At 38.5% G+C, this 20,270-nt stretch overlaps 1 protein-coding gene across 10 annotated transcripts in view; it reads left to right on the top strand.

The window, feature by feature from the left end:
- GRIP1 (glutamate receptor interacting protein 1) overlaps positions 1–20,270 on the top strand; it is a 211,495-nt gene that overhangs the window by 131,663 nt on the left and 59,562 nt on the right. For all 10 annotated transcript variants that reach the window (XM_039704002.1, XM_039704004.1, XM_039703999.1 and 7 more), the window contains 5 exons: positions 4,687–4,822; positions 5,747–5,892; positions 8,750–8,833; positions 9,670–9,745; positions 11,081–11,226. In XM_039704002.1, the coding sequence (XP_039559936.1) occupies positions 4,687–4,822; positions 5,747–5,892; positions 8,750–8,833; positions 9,670–9,745; positions 11,081–11,226 (588 nt within the window). The remainder of the gene's footprint in view (positions 1–4,686; positions 4,823–5,746; positions 5,893–8,749; positions 8,834–9,669; positions 9,746–11,080; positions 11,227–20,270) is intronic.

The following is a 20,270-nucleotide window of genomic DNA, read 5'->3' as shown; positions in this document are numbered from 1 at the left end:
GACCAGCTTCACGTCTTCAGACTCCCCTCATTGATGTGGTTTTGTTTGGTTTTGATAGAAATTTAGGTAGTTTAGAAGTTAGTGACAGCCAGTGAGGAAAAGGGCAACAAGGAATGGACTGTTCATCATCTTTTGACATCCTTCTTGTCACACTAAGAGAAATACACATACCTGCAGGACATGAAACACTGAGTAAATGTGATGTCTCCACTATAACAAACTGCTATCTGTTCCCATAGAATTTACTTTATCTTTATGTGATTTCTTATTAAGCTGTGAGATACCTACTGGGATGTAAAGCAAAATGTTTTCTCTGCAGAATTTCTGCTGACATACAAGGGAAAATCCATTCCAGGGCAGTATTCACTATATTTTCAGCAAACTTACAATTACTTACTTGTTAATTATATATGGTTTTGATAGGAAAATGTCAATAACAGCGAGTTTGGGGTTTTTTACTTTTATGTTCAGTTCTATTTATGCCGTGTTCCAGCTGTACTTAAAATTATTCACTAGGTGGAGAACAAAGGCAAGCACTTGACCTGATTGTGTAGATTTTAGACATTTTTTGGGGTTTTAAAATGCAATTTTCACAGAAGGGCCTCAATATCTGAAATGAAGGCAAGTATTTTTGAGTATTACTTTAATATATACATTAAGATATAAAATTGTAGTAATTCAGAAAATAAATTATAATAATTTTGACTAAGAGTTCTCTCAGCTTTCAAATATTTTTCTGTGAAAAAATCTCTTCTCTCATTTAGTATTGTTTTCTTTTTGAAGAAGTGAATATATTCCAAGTTCATAAGTCTCATGGGAATTTATTTTCCATGCTGTTTACTTATTGAAATATATTATTTATATACACCAAAGAGTAGAAGAGGACAAGAAGTCTGCTCATATATAAAATATTAGAAGCTTTACTTTGTTTCTATTATTATTGAAGAAAAATTGGTCATGGTGTTTCTTCAGTTTTACCTGTCTGCAAGTTGATCCATGTATTCATCCTCTCAGAGTAAGATTTACCCAGTCTTGAATTTGAGCATCAGCTTTATCTTTGAAGCTGTCTTGTGGTACATTGAGTATCCCTGTAGTCCTCCAGGCTGCAGGGCAGGTCACAGTGTTAATGCACCAGCTGACCCAGCTGCAAGTCAAGCACACACAGTCAGGATATTGCAACAGCAAGCCTGAGAGAAGCATCCAGACCAGCAGCAGTGTAATGTTTTCTTTAGAATTCAGCTGCTGTGTATGCTCCTGCTTACAGAGCTGGAGATCTACAGGAAGCTGTTTGGAGCAGAAACCTTTCGTTTTCATCTTATGTCTGCTTGTGTGCATATTTGTGCTCCCCTTGCCAAGCCATCTCCATGATTCAGCGGGATTCCTGAGCGCTGTTCCGGAGGTGGGTGATGCCAAGAAAGCTGTAGAGTGGCTGGTGCAGCATGGACAGACATGTACCTGGGATTGTCCTTGCAACAGCAATGGAAGTCCTGAGGCAGTCCCAAGACCCTTCCCTCCATAGGCTGAGGGAAGGCAAGTCCAAGTGTAAATTCATAAGAAGTCTGGAAATAACTTCTGTGCTTTCCCTTCAGACGCTGACTATGCTAATATTATTACCCGTGTGGGAGTTCATGTAGGAAAGAACAGACTCCAGGGACTTCTAACTAATTAGGAGCTTGCCAGTTGGCATAAGTAATGAATTATGAGTGAGGTGATACATGAAGTAATTTGATTTTTTACCCTCAAATTGTAATATAGCATTGTTTTAACTAGGAAACAGAGACTGACCTTGCATTAGTTGGGGAATAGCATGTACAGATGCGGTTGCATGTTGGATTGGAAATGAAGTCCCAGGGTTGTTCTGATATTGAGCATTTCAATAATACTCTGGTGGGATTAGTCTGTAATAATAATGCCAAACCAATGCAGATGAGTAAGCATGTCATATATAGTATTATAAGAACAGTAATCATGTGCGATTTAAGAAAGTGAAGATGAAAAACACAATGATGAGGGTATCAAATGGGCCTGGTTCAGAGCACTTGCAGGGATAACAGACTCTTATAAACAAAACCAGCTTAGGTAGTTTAATTTCTTCCTGATATGATTATGTACAACAAAAGCTACAAAATCCTTCAGAGCAGCAAACCTAATGAAACTACTGTGCATGCCTAGATGACCTTATTTGTCAGTGTGCAATGAGCACTTCACACCACTCCTCCCTTACAGAGCTGGTGCATCTTTCCCTCCTGCACTAGGAAGGAAGAGTGCCTAGAAGTCACTGTTCTGTTGTCAGAAGTAAACAGAAATTTGTCATAATAGATGGTGAGAAGGAACGTGCCTGGTCATCACTTTCCATGCCAGTAGTTGAAGGGAATTGTATAATTGTTAGCCTGCTTAAAATACTACTTGGATCTTCTGTTCCACGTGTACTTTGGGCAGCAGAGTATTGCCTAGCCTTGGACTGCAAACACGGAACCTGTGTAAAACACATGACAGTATTATGCTATGGCAAAAGATTGGGCAGTGCAGTGCATTGTTTGTGTGCTGTGTATACATTACGGCAAAGTATTTATTAAAAAAAAAACAACAACTTAGTTGGTTACTGAAAGCCAGGTTGTACTACTGAGAATTAAAAGGAAGAATTCAGTCTGGGAGATGGGAGAGGAGGAAAGTTTTCCTTTGGACTCCACATCTTGTGGTTGAGTAAACCCTGAATAAACATGTGTCACACACTGGCAGAGCACCTGAGGTTGCATCATGGGCGCCAATGTACATTATCTTCAGCTGCAGTAAGTACTGTGACTGACTCTTGTATTCATTATGAATACTTACAGGTTTTTATAAAACTGAAAGCAGCATTTTGGTCCATAGCATCTCTACAGCTATGCAACATGTCTGCATGTTCAGAAGCAGGTAATCACATCTGGTCTTTCTGAGCTGTCAAAAAGGCCAGATGTGAGCAAACATTATGGGAGCTCAACAGATTCCAGATGGTACCAGATGGTGGTTTGGTGCCAGCCAAGCTGGACAATGCACTGGTTAGCTATGCTGCTCACTGCTTCTGAAAACCTGTGTTGCTGAATGCATTGCAGAATTTTGTGGTAGTAGAAGCTTTATAAGCATAGAGGAATTCTTGTCCAAGCATGTAAATCATGCTGTATTATGGTAAAAATGTGAATAACTGAAGTGAGATCATCATTAGCTGGAATAGATAGAAGAGTGTGTCAGATACCTAGAAATGAGCAGGAGCACAGGTTGATGCCACATCAGAAAAAGATTCAGCAGCTAATCCTATTAGAAGTGCTTCCAAGGATTACAAGCCTATGCGCCAGGACTGGAGTCTCTTCTGAATGATTTTCTCTATCTGTCACCATTTCTTCAAATACAGTGGTAATGGTGGTGGTTTGGCAGTTCTCGTTCAGGGCAGCAGTTCGTCATAAAGTGAAAATGTGTTACATCATCTTCTCAGTCATGTGGAATGATCTTGACAGAGCCTTGTTCCTGTTTGTATAGTGCTACTTCTACACTTAGGGGCGAACATTTGAATATATACAAGGACCTTGCCTGGTTTTTGGGAGGCTTTTCCTCTTTAAATCTCATGCTGCCACAGCAAACTTGCTGATGCAGTGCAGATATACTGTTTACAGTGAATATATGATGTTTGTATCTGATCAATTCACCTAAAGCTGTGTATTAGTACTGAAAAGGAGGATCCTGAGATGGGTGATGCTTTCAGGATTTTTCAACGATTTCATGTATTTTTCCAGAATACTTGGGCAGTTGGTGGTTTTACTAGGTCTTCCCTGACTGCAACAGTGGACATGGACAAGGAGTTGCAGTCCTGCTGAAACTGCATATGTAGGTTACCTTGTCCACCCATGTGCAATAAGGACATCTCTTTGAAAGTTTGAGGCTTTTTGCTGCATGTGGCCTGCCTTTGTTGTCTGTGGAATTAACTGCATGTGGCCTGCCTTTGTTGTCTGTGGAATTAACTTACTGTTTTCCAAGAATGAAGAAACTGCAGAAGAAGGTGTTTTAGCATGTGAGGGAAATTTTATATACACTTAATCACTATGAAAGCCCTTCACTGACTTTATACCTGTTCTGCAGAAATTGCAGAGAGTTACAGTGGAGCTATATTTATGTAAAAATAAGGAATAAAACTGTTAAGATCTGATGTATCTCTGTCTGGATTCTTGCTATGTTCAGTTGTTCTATTAACACTGACATCTGCTAGTGGCCTCAAAGTGAGTCTGAACCTAAAATTATAGTTCTGTTATATCGTTGTGTGGTTTACCCTTCTATATAATCAGTGGAAGTGCATTATAAAGCACAGAGGTCAGAGGTAGAGAGCAGAAAATGAGAAAATACAGCTTTTTTTAAAATGTGAAATAACTATCTTTAGTTATAAGTGTTCCCAGACTTCATATTTGTATGCTCTGTATAGTATACTAGCACATTGGTGTCTTTTTTAATAACCTTTTACAGAACATATGGCTCAAGATTTATCTATATGCAGAGCCTTGTGGACAGAACTTGTAAATTGTAACATAAAAAATCTCCAGATGTACATGTTATTTCTTACTAACACAGAATGATTTTCTTGGGATGAAGGTGACATATTAGAAAGGCAACATCTGTGTTACTACTTAAATTTTAATAATGTGAATAATTTTCTTTCAACAGAGGAATTCAAGGGCTCAACAATAGTTGAATTAATGAAAAAAGAAGGCACCACCCTAGGGCTCACAGTATCGGGTGGTATCGACAAGGATGGGAAACCAAGAGTATCTAACCTTCGTCAAGGAGGAATCGCTGCTAGGTAACCACATGAGATTGCTTCACAAATACGTACTGCATCAGAAAGGTCACCTAAAAAACATGTGACTGATGCATCTATAATGGCAGCCCATCACTAGAGAACCTCAGAGGGAAAGGGCAACAGCTGGTGCTTCTTTTTGCTCAAGGCTACCTTGATAAAAACTGGAAATACCAATGAAATCTTTGAAAGTTGTCATAAGACTCATGTTATTTCTTCTAAATTATGTATGTGTTATTTCTGGGGTTTTTTTTTGTCTTTGAACAAAAATTTGAGAGGAGTATCTTAACATACTGAGGGGAAAAAAAAACCAAAATGGATAAAAAGAATGATAGTGCTGCCATAATTTTATTCTTTTTTAAATTCTTCATTAGATAGCTTTGAGATTAAAAAGACTCTAAACTGATAGATACCTTGCTTACTACTACAGTGGAAAGACAAAGCTTTTAATCATGAGTGAGACAAGTGAAAAGACCAGGGTTGAACCAAATCATCCCAAGTAACTGAGTAGAACATATGCTTTTGTTCTTGGCCCATCTCCTGTTGATATGATGTTAGCTGTGAAGGCAACCAGTGTCCAAAACAAAATCATTTATGGACATTTCCTAAAGAGAGGGACAAGGATGGGGACATGAAGAAGATGACTTCCCAGATCCTATGCTCAAACCAGTCAAATCTTCCAACTCCTTTATTGTACAGCTGGTTTTGTACCTCAGGAGTGATTAATGCAACAGTGTTCTTATTTTAATATTTAACAAGCTAGAGTAAATTAACATCTTAAAATGCCACTTTCTGTTAGAAAAATCAACTCGTTTTAATCTGGATTCATGGAAAAAAAATTCTTACAGTCACTAAACAGTAATTTAAAGGATTTAGTTTGGTTGATCGGATCTGTCTTTCACAAAAGGAATATGTACTTTTCCCTAGGAGTGACCAGCTGGATGTAGGGGACTACATCAAATCTGTGAATGGAATCAACCTGACAAAATTTCGCCATGATGAGATCATCAGCCTGCTCAAGAATGTTGGTGAAAGGGTTGTGTTAGAAGTGGAATATGAGCTGCCTCCAGTGTGTAAGTATTTGCAGAGCAAACTGAAAGCCTATGTAGAATAGCAGACGTAGTCAACAGTAAGATGGTCATGGTTGGTAGTAGTCATTTTAGTAATGCTTGTTTTTTAATTTTCTTTTCTTAATTCTGTTTTTTCCTGTGGCTTATAATACAGTGTTGAAGCAGTACAAAAGAACTGGCAGTACAGAGGGATGCTCTCAGAGGTTGTAAAAGCAGAAATCCCGCCAACAGCAGAGCAGAGTTACCAATCTCTGCTTTTTGTTGGTTTTTGGTTTTCTGGGGGTGTGGGTTGGTTTTTGGTTGGGTGGTTGGTTGGATTTTGTTTGGGGATTTTTGCTTAGAAGCTGATGAACTTCCCCACTGTTTTCTAGCAGCTGGAGGGGTAGTCTAATTATGTATTTGGGGCTTTTTAGGACCTCCTGACAAGCACATGGAAAAATTTTGCATGTCCTCTGTTGATTAGTGTTTGCTTGTGGAGAGGGAACATCATGTTCTGAAGCACAGTATCTGAATTAATCAGCTGAGTTCAGAGTTACTTTGCTGCAGATGTAGTTGTTTCACCAGCATTATTTGTTTTGCATTTATTCAACTGGGCTTTCTTTGGTTTTCATCCTGTTTTTGCGTATGTGCCACTCTTGTTTGCTGAGACTGGATTTTGACACGCTAAATTACAGCAGCATTTGTAACTTTTTCTTTAAGTCCTTGGAATTTCCAGCCTCTTCATACAAGCATAGATAATAAAGTTGGAGATAATTAGCAGTCTAGTTGTTTCCATGAACTACTAGTGAGCAAGCTGCTTTTGTTAAACATGTAAGTTTTCCAGTAAGTCATGTGGAGAAGTCCTGGCACTTCCTTCCCAGCCCCATACATAATGAAATTCTACTGTTGTTCCCATGCTTGCTCCCTCAGAGGGAGGACTGTCATAGTTTCAGAGCCAAAAAATGTCAGTCATTTAATAATGATGGATTAAATTTGGCTGAGCACTGGTAATCCCACTCCCTAGTGCTTCCTTCCATTTCTGAAGTGTTCACAGCAGGAGCATCCAGCTGCTGTTTTCAGCAGGAGCCCCCTCAGTGTTTAAAACTGGAAGGTGAGCAGAGCCTGTCCTGTGTCTGCCTTTCCCTGCTGGCAAGGGTTAAGGAGTTTTTTTCCCACAGCAGGCTGAGGCTGGGGTGCAAGGACAGGCACCTGAGTGGCTGCTCCCAAGTGGAAGAATGCTGCTGCCATTGCTCACGGAGTTTTTTTCCCACAGCAGGCTGAGGCTGGGGTGCAAGGACAGGCACCTGAGTGGCTGTTCCCAAGTGGAAGGAGGCAGCTGCCATTGCTCACTGCTGACCTGTGGGTTTCACCTCTCCCCTGTGGAAGTTACACAAATGGCCACACCAAACAAATGGGGAAGTATGGATTCATCATGAACTACGTGCAAGGCCACTTTCTGTCAATAGGAATGAAGGCAGAAATTGTCTTCTCATAGTCCATTTGTTTTAGTCAGTAAAACATTTCTAACTGGAAAGAAAACAACCACATGGACTCAGTAACACAGTTATGATCTTCAAGCTGTAGCAGGAATTACTGCAACCCAGAGCAGTGCTCGGAGGGCCATGTTTCACCTGTCTTCCTAAGAAAATGAGGTTTATGTAACTTCACTGGATGGTTCTCCTGGTTCCCTGCAGTAAGTTTTTTAATAGGGACTGAAAAACCCCCCAAAAAGTACATTGCATACAGTACCTCTCCTGGAAATTAACACCTGAGTGAGCTGGGAGCAGGGGAGTCCTCAGAGAGACAGAGGGAAGGGCAGAGAGTGCTGAGGGCCCTCTGTTCATCCTGGTGCCTTTCATGATTGGCAGCACACACAGGGTAGCCTGTGGCATCCCTTGTCCCCTCAGGGTGTCCTGACAGGGGAACTCAGCTTATTGCAGGCAGGAACATTAAATGACACAAGTCTTCATTAGTTCTGCTGCTCACAAATACGTATTTTTTAGAGCTGGATTGGTTTGGTTTTGATTTTTTTTAATTTGATGTGTGTTTGTACTGTTTGCAGTACTTGAGTGCAAGGTGGAAAGTGTGAGTGCATGTGATTTTGCACAGAGTCCTTTTCCCATTGGAAAATGGAGTTCCTAGACCGTGCCAAAGTTTTTCCTGTAAAAGCTAATAGCAAACTGTCTGCTGGTCTCTTAACAGCAGTGGTTTCAAATTCTGTAAAGTGGATTATCACACCCAAATGCATTGCTCTGTGTATTAGGCTTCTCACCTTCTAGTCCAGCTGTACACCAGTTCTTTAGTACTTCCAGAGAAAATACTGACTCAACTACAAGCCAAAGAACTTTTTACTAACTTACCAATTATAAGGGAGCATGCTACATTTTGAAAAAGAAAAAAAGGTCCTTGTGATAATGTGTTCAATGTAATTGAACATTGTAATCTAGTAACCTAAGATCAGAGAAACATTCCAAAAGTCTTGATTGTCTTCTCTCTAAGTGACAAAAGAAATTGTGTTCAATAGGTACTCTTAAAGATTTCATGTAATTTTTGTCTCATTGTGTATTGTCATGTTTTCTAGCACTCTTCTGTAACTATAACAAAAGCAAAATTATGCCATAATTTTGGCATAAAAATTTCTCAACTGTTATATGCATCTGTGTCTTTTTTCCAAACCATTGTTAGTTTGCAAAATATCTAGTCCAAAATCCTCTCAAACGGGATGAGTTCTGTTTAATTACACATCTTCAGTCTGTCTGTTCTGTAATTGAGACTTACCAATTGCATGACTCAATATCTTTCTTAAATTAGAAAAGGTCTAAGTCTGTGTGTACAATTAGAAAAATAATAATTATTAAGGTTTTGATTCTTTTTCTTTTAGCTGTACAAGGATCAGGTCTCATCTTTAGAACTGTGGAAGTTACTTTACATAAAGAGGGGAACACTTTTGGATTTGTAATAAGAGGTGAGTTATTGTTGAGTTTGAACTCTGTATTTTCTTGTTAAAAAAAATGATAAGTTTTTGAAGCACTCAGAAATATGACAAGATTTATGGCTTACAGTTTGTAAAAATCAATATATTACATTTTCCATACTCTCATATGTTGCTCTTATGAGCTGCTCTAATTTTTGTTTATGGAAGAATTTTAAGTAATCAACAATGCCAAAGAAACATGATAAACTCTGGTCACATAACACCAGATTCTGCTACCACTGAAATCACCAGGAAGATCATAGTTCTTAAAAAAAAGATATACATATAGTACTTGTATATATTAGGCATGAAATTTGATTAATACTGCTGGTAGTCTGAATTGAACAATTGAAATATTATCATTGACTTGGGAAATGGAAGAAAAGATGCAGCTGTTAATTACAATACCCTAATAATAAATTATTATTTTCTTCAGTGAAAATGTCTTTTTTTATTTAATACAAAATTTATTAGTGATCTGTCATTGTTCTGAGAATACATAAAATACAGATCTTTGTTTTCTGTGCTGCAAACATTGCAGAACAATGTGTTCACACTTTTAGAGTGAAGGTTCTAAGAAAAAAATACTTATGTAGTAGGAATCCCTCCATAGAAATGTTTTTAAAGATTCATCTGTACATACAGTGAGTTGATTTTATTTAGATAAAATTCAGTGGAGGGTATTATTAATGGCTTGGCCATTTTTTAATTTTTTTTAGCCCATCTGTGAAGGTGCATGCTACAAGATGTAGGCTTGCCTTTTGGAAATGAGCTTTCATAAAAAGCATGAAATGAATGTATACTTTCTCTGACTTTTTCCTTTCTAGGTGGAGCACACGATGACAGAAATAAATCTCGTCCTGTAGTAATAACATGTGTCAGACCTGGAGGGCCTGCTGACAGGTACAATTCATCTTTCTCTGGAGTTCATGTGAAAGAGAAAAGGAGAAGGGTGAATTATTTGGGACAGAAGTTAAGATTTTGAGTGAAATAGCTGCACTTAAATACAGTCCTTTGAAATTTGTGGGTTTGTCTTTCATTTTTGTAATAGAAATAATAAAAACTGCAGCAATAGTAATGGGAAACCACAGAGGCTCAGCATGTTATGGTGTATGTGAACTTTAATTTCAAATCTTGCATCCAAAATAATTAGAATAAATTCCTGCAATAGGTCAGGGCACTTTTTTTTTTGCATTCTTCAGACAACTGATGTAGCTCTTAAGTGTGCTTTCTATACTCTAACACCACAATCTTTTTATCTTGCTGTTCAGAATAATACTGTGACCAGTTTGAGTGGTTTGTTTTTCTGTTAAGATGTTTGTACATACGTGCATATGAGGTCATGCATAGCTTTACCTGGAAGACTTCTGAGTACAGATTTATGTTTTGGCCATATTTGTATATAATACCTTATATATATATATAGTAAGAATATTCACTTTATTTTTATGTACAAACTGAATTTTCAAAAATGGCATTTGTGTCCTTAAACCATTAAAGAAACTCAAAGGGCAGTTTCTTTAAAACAGATTGATATCTTAGCCTATGTTGACATTTTTGACCTTGGAAACTGAGAAAAAATATTTCAAGAGAGCATTTGTTTTGTTCCCACACTTTATCTCCCTCATTCCCTAGTTTCCTTGTTTTTCTCCATGATTCTTAAGCTGACAGTGTTAGTATTTAATTTTCTGTTAGAATTCTGAATAGGTTGTGAGATATGCCTAGGAGACATCATTTTAGATTTAGAGCTGAATTACTTCTAGGCAGGAAGAAAGGAAAAATGGAATTATGCAAGTAAAAGATATTTTTAAAGAAAATCAATAAATGGGCATTCATATTTTGCAATCTGCTTCAGCACCCATGTGTTTGCACCTCATGTTTATTTTTAAGAAAATATCAGAGGAGGATGTGTTTATGTATGTATGAAAACAGAGTTGTGTGGACAAGGCAGAAAGAAAGCATATGTTGAGCAGAAGCTATACTTAGGTGCAATTTAACGTGCCTTGATTATTTCACTGTGTGGTAAGCTGTTTTCCAGTCAGTGACTTTCCAATTAAAGCAATTTCCCTTCCACTGCGCCCTCTGATCATTCTCGCTGTCAAAGTAAATGTTAAGTGTTAAGGCAAGAGGGATGGATGTCAGGGAAGGTGCAAGAGAACCGCTTCGCATAAATATGGTATTATCTCCAAATCACTTTGTCTTACACTAACAAAGATCACTCCTTTATTCTCCCTTCAGAGAGGGCACAATCAAACCTGGGGACAGGCTGCTGAGTGTTGATGGGATCCGACTGTTGGGAACAACACATGCTGAAGCCATGAGTATTCTGAAGCAGTGCGGGCAGGAGGCGACTCTGCTGGTGGAATACGATGTCTCAGTGATGGGTAGGTCCTGGGATAGGAAGTGGGGCTCTAACACTGGGAGCCATCTGTGATACTTTGCTGCCTGTTCTCCATGAGCTATTTTAGAAGCGATTGTGACCTGTTATGCTCCTAGTAGCACTGCTATTCCCTTCTGCATTGTATCATTAATTCTGGGTTCATAAGGAGGTGAGCAGTATTTTACTGTAATTTAACATTCTGACAATTCCGTGGTTTGTAGGCTGAAACCATAGTGTGGATTCTAGCAAAGTAACTTTTCCAGTGACTAGTTTATAATAAAGGTTAATGAAGTGTAAGCATTTCTGTAACATGAAGGAGGGGAATACTTGATCTAACAAGAATTCTTTTGCCTTTTGCTAGTGCTGCTAGTTGGACAAGACATAATTAAAAAGTCACAAGACTGCCACAGAGAAAAGAATAGGGGAGAGAAATTTTGTTAAGAATACAGAGGTGGCAAATGGCTTGAAAAATGAGCTTACTATTATACAAACTTTGATTAAACTCACTAAAAATATGGGAGGTTTTTTTGAGAATTCAAGTAGACCAGATGATTTTTAACAAGAGATTTGGAATTTATTTGTTTCCATTTGTTTTGGGAATTGTCATGTTCCCTCAAATTTTTCAAGATACAGAAAATTCATAGCAGCAAGAAACAGAAATACTCACCAGTCAGACTGAAATATTTCTTGTCTGTTTGGGGATTTTTCACTTCTTTTTCTGCTCAGTTCCACAGTCAGGTTTCTAGCCTAGCAGCAAAGCAGCCTCCTAGGGATTTGTGAAATAGCACTGTCGAACTTCAAAGCCTTGGAAAAGATTAATACTGAAAAGAATAATGTCAAATATTTGCTTATTCTGGAACAACCCTCTTTATTCTTCTCTGAGACACAGATTTCTCTTTTTTTATTACAATATATGTCTCTGTTTACTTAACTGTCAAGAGTTGAAGTGGCAGGTTTGTGTAGTGTCTGGCAGGCCTGATGGACAGTTGTACAGATTCATGTCCAGAAAGGTGGAGACAGCTCAGATGAGCTCTAGCTTCTGAGGAGAACGAGAATTTAGGTGTTTTCATTTGTTTCTTCTTCTTCGAAAGACGATGGATGACCAAACCCTGTCTATCATCACAGTTAAATCAATATTCTTTCTACTCCTCTTCTTCTAAAATGAATCCCTGGCTGTAGACAAAGTAACCAGCAAACTTTCATTTCAGAGAAAACTCCCATCCCCATTTTCCTTGTACACTCCAGGGGGAGAGTAAGCCTCCAATTCACTGAGGATCTTTTAGAAATCTTCAAAGGTTTGTGTAAGGAGGAGACCACAGGATGAAATACTCTGTTATGTCCTAAATTGCAGCTTGTTCAAGGCAGGAACCTTCTTTTCAGTACTGTCTGGATAGAGCTCCATTCAGGACGATACAGAACTTAGGTGGAAATTTCAGGCTTGTAACTCTGTAGGCAGCACCTACCAATCGGTCTCTTTGTGTCATTTGCTCTCTGAATAAACTATTTTTGTTCTCAGCACCAAATCTGGATTTACCATTCCTGCTTTCCTGGCAATGAATGTGTTATCCAACAGAAATTAAAGGAGGTAGAAGAACCCAAGACTTGTGGAGTCAGAAGGAAAGAAGGAATAGGAAATTAAACACTGGGAAATGTATGGAATGGTGGTCCAGCAGAGTCTGCAAGAAGAAATAAGGAAGCAACCAGTAGACTGTCTTTCTAATGCATTGTGATATTACCTAGCCCCCAGTAGGTTTTGACTTTTTTCCAATTTGCGTGCCCTGCATAGTATTTTAGCAGTGGTGTGAACAAAAAAATTTATTGGGAAGCTCTCTTGTGCAGTTATTTTATGACATGATGCAAAGGCTGAAAATCATTCATCCTAATCCATTGAATCCTGGCCCAGGAAACCTTTTCTGATTTGAATCTTCTCTTAGTTCTGCTCAAGAGCAGGAATGTCAAAGTTGGGAGTAACATGAAAGAGAGAACATGAGTAATGAAGAGAAATTTTAAAAATACAGAAATGTTACTCTTTTTTTTCAACTCTTACGTTACCCATAAACTGTGTCTAAGGGTTGATGAGAATTTGAAAATAGGCTAAAACAGAGGAAGAGTATTGGGTAAGGTGACTTACCAATAACTGATGCTTGAAAATAGATTAGTAGGTTAGCCTGCTTGAAGTGGGCAGAAACAATCCAAAAGTTAACAGAAGTCTGGTATATTCTGTAGGGTCCTCTTGGTATAAGCTTTTGGTAGAATATGTTACTCCTAGAGATATAATTGTAGCACTGTTTGCTTTAATACCTTCTCTTCTGTTAGTGATAGTAATATCCTGTAAAGCAGCATTCTGTGTGGCCAGAACTGGAAAGAGTTATAAAATACATTCTGATAGCATGAAATTGGAACTTGATTTGAAATGGTTTTACTAGATGAAGAAAATAATCCTGAACTATTTTTCAACTACAGTCCTGTAGTGTGTAACTGACTTTTCTTACTCCTGTAAGCATAAGCTGTTTCAAAGGTGCTCTATTTCTCAGAGTTTAGTTCTCCCAGCTGAAGTCTTCAAGAGGTCACTTGGGAAGCTTGTACATTTTATTGTTTCTGGAACCTAGACAAACTGGAGTAAAAAAAGCATCAAGGGGTTCTGTGCAGGGTAATCAAGTGTGTATATAATGTATGAGATGTGGCTGTTCATGTTGAACTCTGGGGTTACACCTGTGCTTGCCTAAGTACATCCTGAAGTCTCCTGCTCTGCTGGGTCCTAGGAAATAAACATGTCAATTCAGCTTCTTGTAAGAGATTTTTTTTTTTTTAGACTCTGCTCAAAATATTTCCAGGTTGGTGTGTGGAGTGTACTGCTGTGTAGTTTCAAAGAGACTTTGCCTTAGTAGGAGTTTGAAAATACCAAGATAATCCCTGAAGAAAATTGAAAAACCTAATTTCTGAGAAGATATTTTATAATGTGATAAAAGTTATATTTGAAGATGTGGAGGATACAGTCTTCCAAATGTCTGTTTTCCAGAACACATTCTCCAGTGTTGAATTACTGTGATTGCTTACCTTTCTTGTTGATTTTGGAGGAAACTGCCTGTGTTTTTTAACTTTGTGATGCTTAAATAATGCTGCACTTCAGTGTTTGCAAAGGAGATGGATATGATAACTCTCTACAAAAAACTGTATAGAATTAACATGATATTTGTGGGCTTAATTATTTTTCCCCATAGTCCTTACACCTTAAATGTCCTTCTGGTTATGTGGATCACGTATTGTCATCTAGTGGTGGGAGAGGTCTGTATAGTGCAGCTCTCTGTGCCCTGTGATTACACCTGAGCCCTCATTTTCAGGAAGGGGAGAAGTAGAGGCAAGGTGGTAGCTAGCAATGACTTGCTGCGCTGTCAAGATAATTTTACAAGCTGAATCCTCTCCTGTGGCAATCAAATAAAAAATATTAATTCCAGGCTATAAAGTTAGGTTGGAGAGAGTGAAATTCTCGCTGTTAGGTAGTGGTCAGATGAAGTATCATAATTAAAGGTTCACAGCTAGAGTTATAGTGAGAGTGAGAGTTAGAATGCAATACTAATAACAAGCTACAAACAAAGATTCACAGTGCCTTTGTCTAAAACAAGAAATAAAAGGTTATCAGTACATTGAAGCTGAGGAGATGCAGTTTCCTTTCAGGTTTTCAATGATCTGCCATGATGCCACTGGGCTCTGTGTGGTCTCTATAACTGGGGTTGCATCTGCTTGGGTACCTTCCATATTTTCTCTGAAAGGGAGCAGTCAGACAAATTCAAAGGTAGTGAGTATCTTGAGTTTAAATTCTGGCCATTTTTATGTAACTCTAGTTCATAAATGGCTCTTGATGGTCTTTTGAGCAACCTACTTTTTAAGTCTTGAATGCTCATGCTGAGGCAGTCATTGAATCGTGGATACTGTAGTTAAACAAAACTAACAGCTTTTGCCAGAACTTGGGCACAAAAGAAGCTTTTTTTAGTTGTTTGCACTTGTGAGACACAACATCTTTCTCTCTTCAATGGGTGTTTGTTAGTTCAAGCCACTCTGTGGTGTTCAGGAGTAAAGGAACATATTGCACTTTCAAATTCCATATGTTTCTCTGGCTTCTTTAACAGTGCTTGCTCTTATTTGAGCCAGAATAGATTTGCTGGAATGTGGCACCCTATAAGTTTTCTCTACAAAACAGAAGTAGTCAGCTTGTTTTCTGTTGCAAATCTACCAGAGTCACACTGGCACAGAACTTGATTTTAACTAGAGCAACACCCTCTATTTTCTGAACTCAATGTTTAACACCGATAGAACTCCCTGGAAAGGGGAATATTGATGCAGACATTTGCTAGTAAATCTTTTGCTAGCCTCCTCCAAGGCTTTTGCTTCTTTGAGTTCAGAGGTGGTTCAAGACAGCCAGCACAGTTTCACCGAGGGCAAGTCCTGCCTGATCAACCTATTGATATGTTTTTATGTACCATTACCTGGGTTTCTGTGCCAGAAAAACTTCAAGCTTCTGATATCCATACCAGAAAAGTTCTTCAGAAGAGTGAGCCATTAAGCCTGCCAGCCTGCTCTCTTTTAGGAGCATTATCAGACCAGCTGTCCAGCACAGTGCACATGTGATTGATTCATGGAGACCAGAAAAGCCTTCACACACACGACCACAGGGTTTTGAAGGCGTTTGCTGAAGGTGGAGAACAACTGCAAGCGTTCTGGATCCCATGTTCCTTCCTATTTCATGGAGGCATGATGCTTCTTTCCAGCGTTCTTTGTTCTTATCCTGGTTCTGAGCTGCATTACTGTCTTTTTCCCAGCAGCTGCTTGATTTTTCCTTTCTCTACTGACCCAGTTTGAGTTGTCTTTTCTAGAAGGTCCTAAATCCCCAACATGCTATTCCCTCTCCTTATAGCCCAGTTTTTTCTGCTGTCTTTTGCCAAGTAAGGCTTAAGTAATTTTCCAATACATTTCTCTCACACTGCTGATTTCCCTCTTTTAGAGGCCTTTTGCAGTTTACATGCCTGTCCTTCTTTAGCCCTTTCTCTTTTCCCTGTCTCTTAGCAAACCATTCCCAAGTTTCTTGTTCTGCAGCTTCTTTACGGATCAATAACCCACTCACCTCAGTTCCTCCCCTTCTTGCCCACAAAGTCCTTCTCTCCCCTCTTCTTAGGTCTTGATTCCCAGTACAAGATCTGTCAGGTAGAGAGGATATATAGGGAACATGAATTTTCCATACAAAGCCTATAGAATTTTCAGGGGGAAGGGCAGGGTAGGTAGGGCAAACTCTGGGTTTTCCTAATGACCTCTTTCAGCTAAAATAACTAAGGGGAGAGAAAAAAGTACAGTCTGAGAAAGGTAACCATTGTAGGAAAAATTCACACCAAATATTTGTACTGTGGCCAAGTTGTAAGTTACAAGCAGTTAAAAACAAGATGTTTTAATCAGAAAAGTATTATTTCCATGATTCCCAAATCTATTTGCCCTATATCTTTTCTCTGTCTGGTTGTGATTTGCTGCTGCAGTTTAATAGCCATCTTGCTAGTAGGTGATTGCAGAAGGGAGGAGTTGTCATGTTTTACAAGGACTTCCTAAATCTTGCAGGTATTTTTTTCTTTACAAACTTCTTGAACATCTCTAAAGAGAAATAAAAGGAGTTTAGCTGAACCATATAAGTTACAAATTACTCTAACAGGTCCAATTAAAATTTATCTCAAGTGCTTTTGAAACTATGACCTTATTAAAAGCAGCTTAATAAACATTGCTTTGTATGGGAGGAAAAAAAAACTGTAAAGGTGAAATGAGATGTCCCTGAAACAGAAAATTAAAGGTACAATTTAATTGTCATAAATAACTAGGAAGGGGGAGGATTTCCACTTCATGTATGAAAATATTCTGTTTTACTTACTGAGCTCTGAGAGTAATGGAAAAATTTGTCTTCAAAGACTTTTCAGGAAGGTGAAACCTGCATTTGCTTGCAGTTAATCTAAATAGCCTACAATTATAAGAAATCAATCTGAAATATCAAATGTATTTCGTGATGGGCAATCATTTAAGAAGACCCTTGCTCATCTGTGTCAGTATCTCTTTACAAAGCACATAATCTCATGATGCTAATTCAGGGGCTAAGATCCTCAAATGGAAGCAGTCTCTACCTCTTAAAAATATGCTCTTTTGCTTCTTTTTATGCATAATTAAAGACAAATGATGGAAGGAGAAGATTCTCATAGTAATCTCTCCTGTCATCCAGGCTTCAAGAAAGCAGAGCAAAGGAGCAAATAACCCTCACAGATACTTAGTAAAAGATGGGAAAGAAAGGATTGATCAAATCTTTTCACTTCACATGAGGGTTATCCAGATACACCATGAAATGCTGGGTGAAAGAGAATTGGCACCCGTACCACATGCTCATACCAGAGGGTCAGCTGGAAGTGGGTCAGTAAGTTGGCTTCTCTGTTCCTTAGCATGCCTTTCAACAGAGACTGTGATAACAACAGGATAATGAGGCATCCTGGCTTGTGCTTGTCTGGAAAACAAATTAGGCAGGTAGCTGCAGTACTTAAATTCAGAGCGCAGAGGTGAAAGTTTTACAGAAATGGTGATAATTAAGTTTTCTGGAGATTAAAGGATCTTTTGTATGCACCATGCAATTCAAAGCAAGAGAAACTCTGTATTTGGAAAAAATCCAATAAAAAAAATACAGCCCAGATTTGTGTTAGTGCCACTGCAGTCATCTGAGAGACTAAGGAATAAGAGACAGATCTGATTTTGTTTATACTAGAGAGAATTTGTGCTGTAACCCCAGAAAACACTAAATATCTCCCAGGACTTTCCCTGAGGGGAGGCATTTTAAAAAACCTAGAACTAAACCACTCCATCCTCTTGACTTTTTTTTATGGGTATGAGACATTCAGACTGTGCCTGACAGGTTAGGTCAAGGGGGGAAAAAACCCATGAGTCCCTCAGGTCATTTGTGTGAACAGCTGAACCAAGCATAATCTAAGAGGTTAAAATGGGGCGCAGATTTTTGTTTCTTTACAGTAAGGTTAATGGTTCATTAATCATTGCACAGAACATTTATGCTGAAAAGGGATGAATTTCAAAGTATGAATATTTTTGCCCAATATATATTTTTGCCTAAATATGACCTCAGTTAATGGTGTTGAAATGCAAAACCCATGTGAGTGAGAACATGTTGGATGGACGGCCACTGTACATTTCATTTTATTTAGTTTTGGCTTTCACATAACAGACCAGATTTCAAATGTCAGCATTTGATTTTATAAATGATGGCAAGGTATTGATGCTGCTGGTCTTCTCAGTACATCCTGCCATTCTTTACTTGGATATGGAATATGGGAGAAGCATCAGCTGCACTAGAAATCAGCTGCAAAGGGAAAGCAAATAAGAAAGGATGTGTCCTTCATGTGCTTCTTTGAGATCTCCCTTGCTGGAGGAATGGCTTTTTTGCTACTTTCATAAACTGACTCAGAGTTAAACCCAAGATTTGAAAGATTTTTAAAGATAAACCCAAGATTTTTTTTCTGTATCTTTTTTTGTGAAGTTTTTTCTTGTCTTTGTAAAGTTCCTCTCAGTTCAGCTCTTCAGGGATTAGAAATGTAAGAATTTAAGATGCCCATGCAGCCTTACTCAGATGCCTTGCATCAGGTGCATATGTTACATTACAAATTTTAATTGGAATGATTGCATACATTTTACCTTCCACAGTCACCTGCTGCATAGCACTAAATGATCTGAAAAACAGTCATGTGAGAGAAATGTGCTAAAAAAAGGTGATCTCATCTTGATGCAGATACCTAAACTGGGGCAGGTGAAACACATTTGTCAAATGCCAGTTTTCTTGGGTGGTTGTAGAGAGAGAGTTCAGGCTCAGGTGTAGCTACTTCAGGTCTGCCCTAGAGAGATCTGCATTTTGGTGCAGTGAACCCCAGCACAGGTGTCTTAAAACCTCCTCTCCAGACAAATCAATGCTTTCAGCATTCATTTCTTTGATCCTTGTTTGTTTATCTCTACAGTGGGAAAAACACCATGCTTTTGCTCCAAAGTGTGGTTATAAGAGAAAATCATTAATAAACATGTGTTGTAGGAATGCTCAGAGGCTGCAGCATACAACAGCTCTCCCCCACCACATATGCTCAGAGAAGATTGAGAATACTGTTTAGTAATTAAGGCATGAGCTTGGGAAAAAAAAGGGGAAAGTGTTTCTACTCATTAAATATTCACTGTCTACCTTCCATATGAGGCTCTTGAAGAAGGAAGTATATGTGCTTATTTAATTAAAGAGGGAAGGTAAAAATAAGTACATCCAGGCAATATTCATTCTGGGGATCCTTAGGTTTGAAGTGCTTTGTGTCCACATGGTGACCGTAATATTTTGCTTTTAATGTCATTCTGTTTGTAAACAGACACTTGTGATCTTTATTGGTGTACATGTATTTTTATGATGATTTATACTGATATTTTGTAGATTTTAATCAACTTCTAGTTCAGGTTTTTTTACACCTTACTCAAGCACAGTTTTTCTGTGATGGTCAGCTCAACAGTGTTGTTTGGAATAGCCTTTTTCTGAACACTGTGACCTCTAATTTTTCAAGGTCTTTACAAAGACCTTAGGTAAATATGGGTGGATTTCACCAGTTAAAAAAAAGAACAACCAAAACCAAAGAAACAGACTGAAAAGAAACACAGATGAAAAAAGCTTTTCACAGTTTCTCCTTTACATAAATTCAGTAATTGCTTAATTATAAATATGAGCAATGGAACATCTTCAGAAAGAAACACGTCACCAGACGGGCACGAGAGGACCTGGAGCCCCTCCGAGCCTGGCAGCAGGAGCTGCTCTGGCAGGAGGTAAATGTCTTGTCCTGCAGCAAAGGGGGAGCCACATGGGAACCTTGCCAAAGGTGACCCTGGCAGCAAGCTGGCAGGCTGTCTGCTGAGATAGCAGATGATAGAGTGCCCTTCCCATTGCCATGGCTGTAACAGTTATGGGCCACTTGAGCTTCTAGAGGTTATTGCTTAGCTGGGATT

Source organism: Passer montanus, unplaced genomic scaffold, assembly GCF_014805655.1.
Source record: "Passer montanus isolate IOZ18808 unplaced genomic scaffold, ASM1480565v1 scaffold17, whole genome shotgun sequence".
NCBI classification, from domain to species: Eukaryota; Metazoa; Chordata; class Aves; order Passeriformes; family Passeridae; genus Passer; species Passer montanus.
Note: the sequence above shows the minus strand (reverse complement) of the source record. Positions and strands in the feature narration are given on the sequence as shown.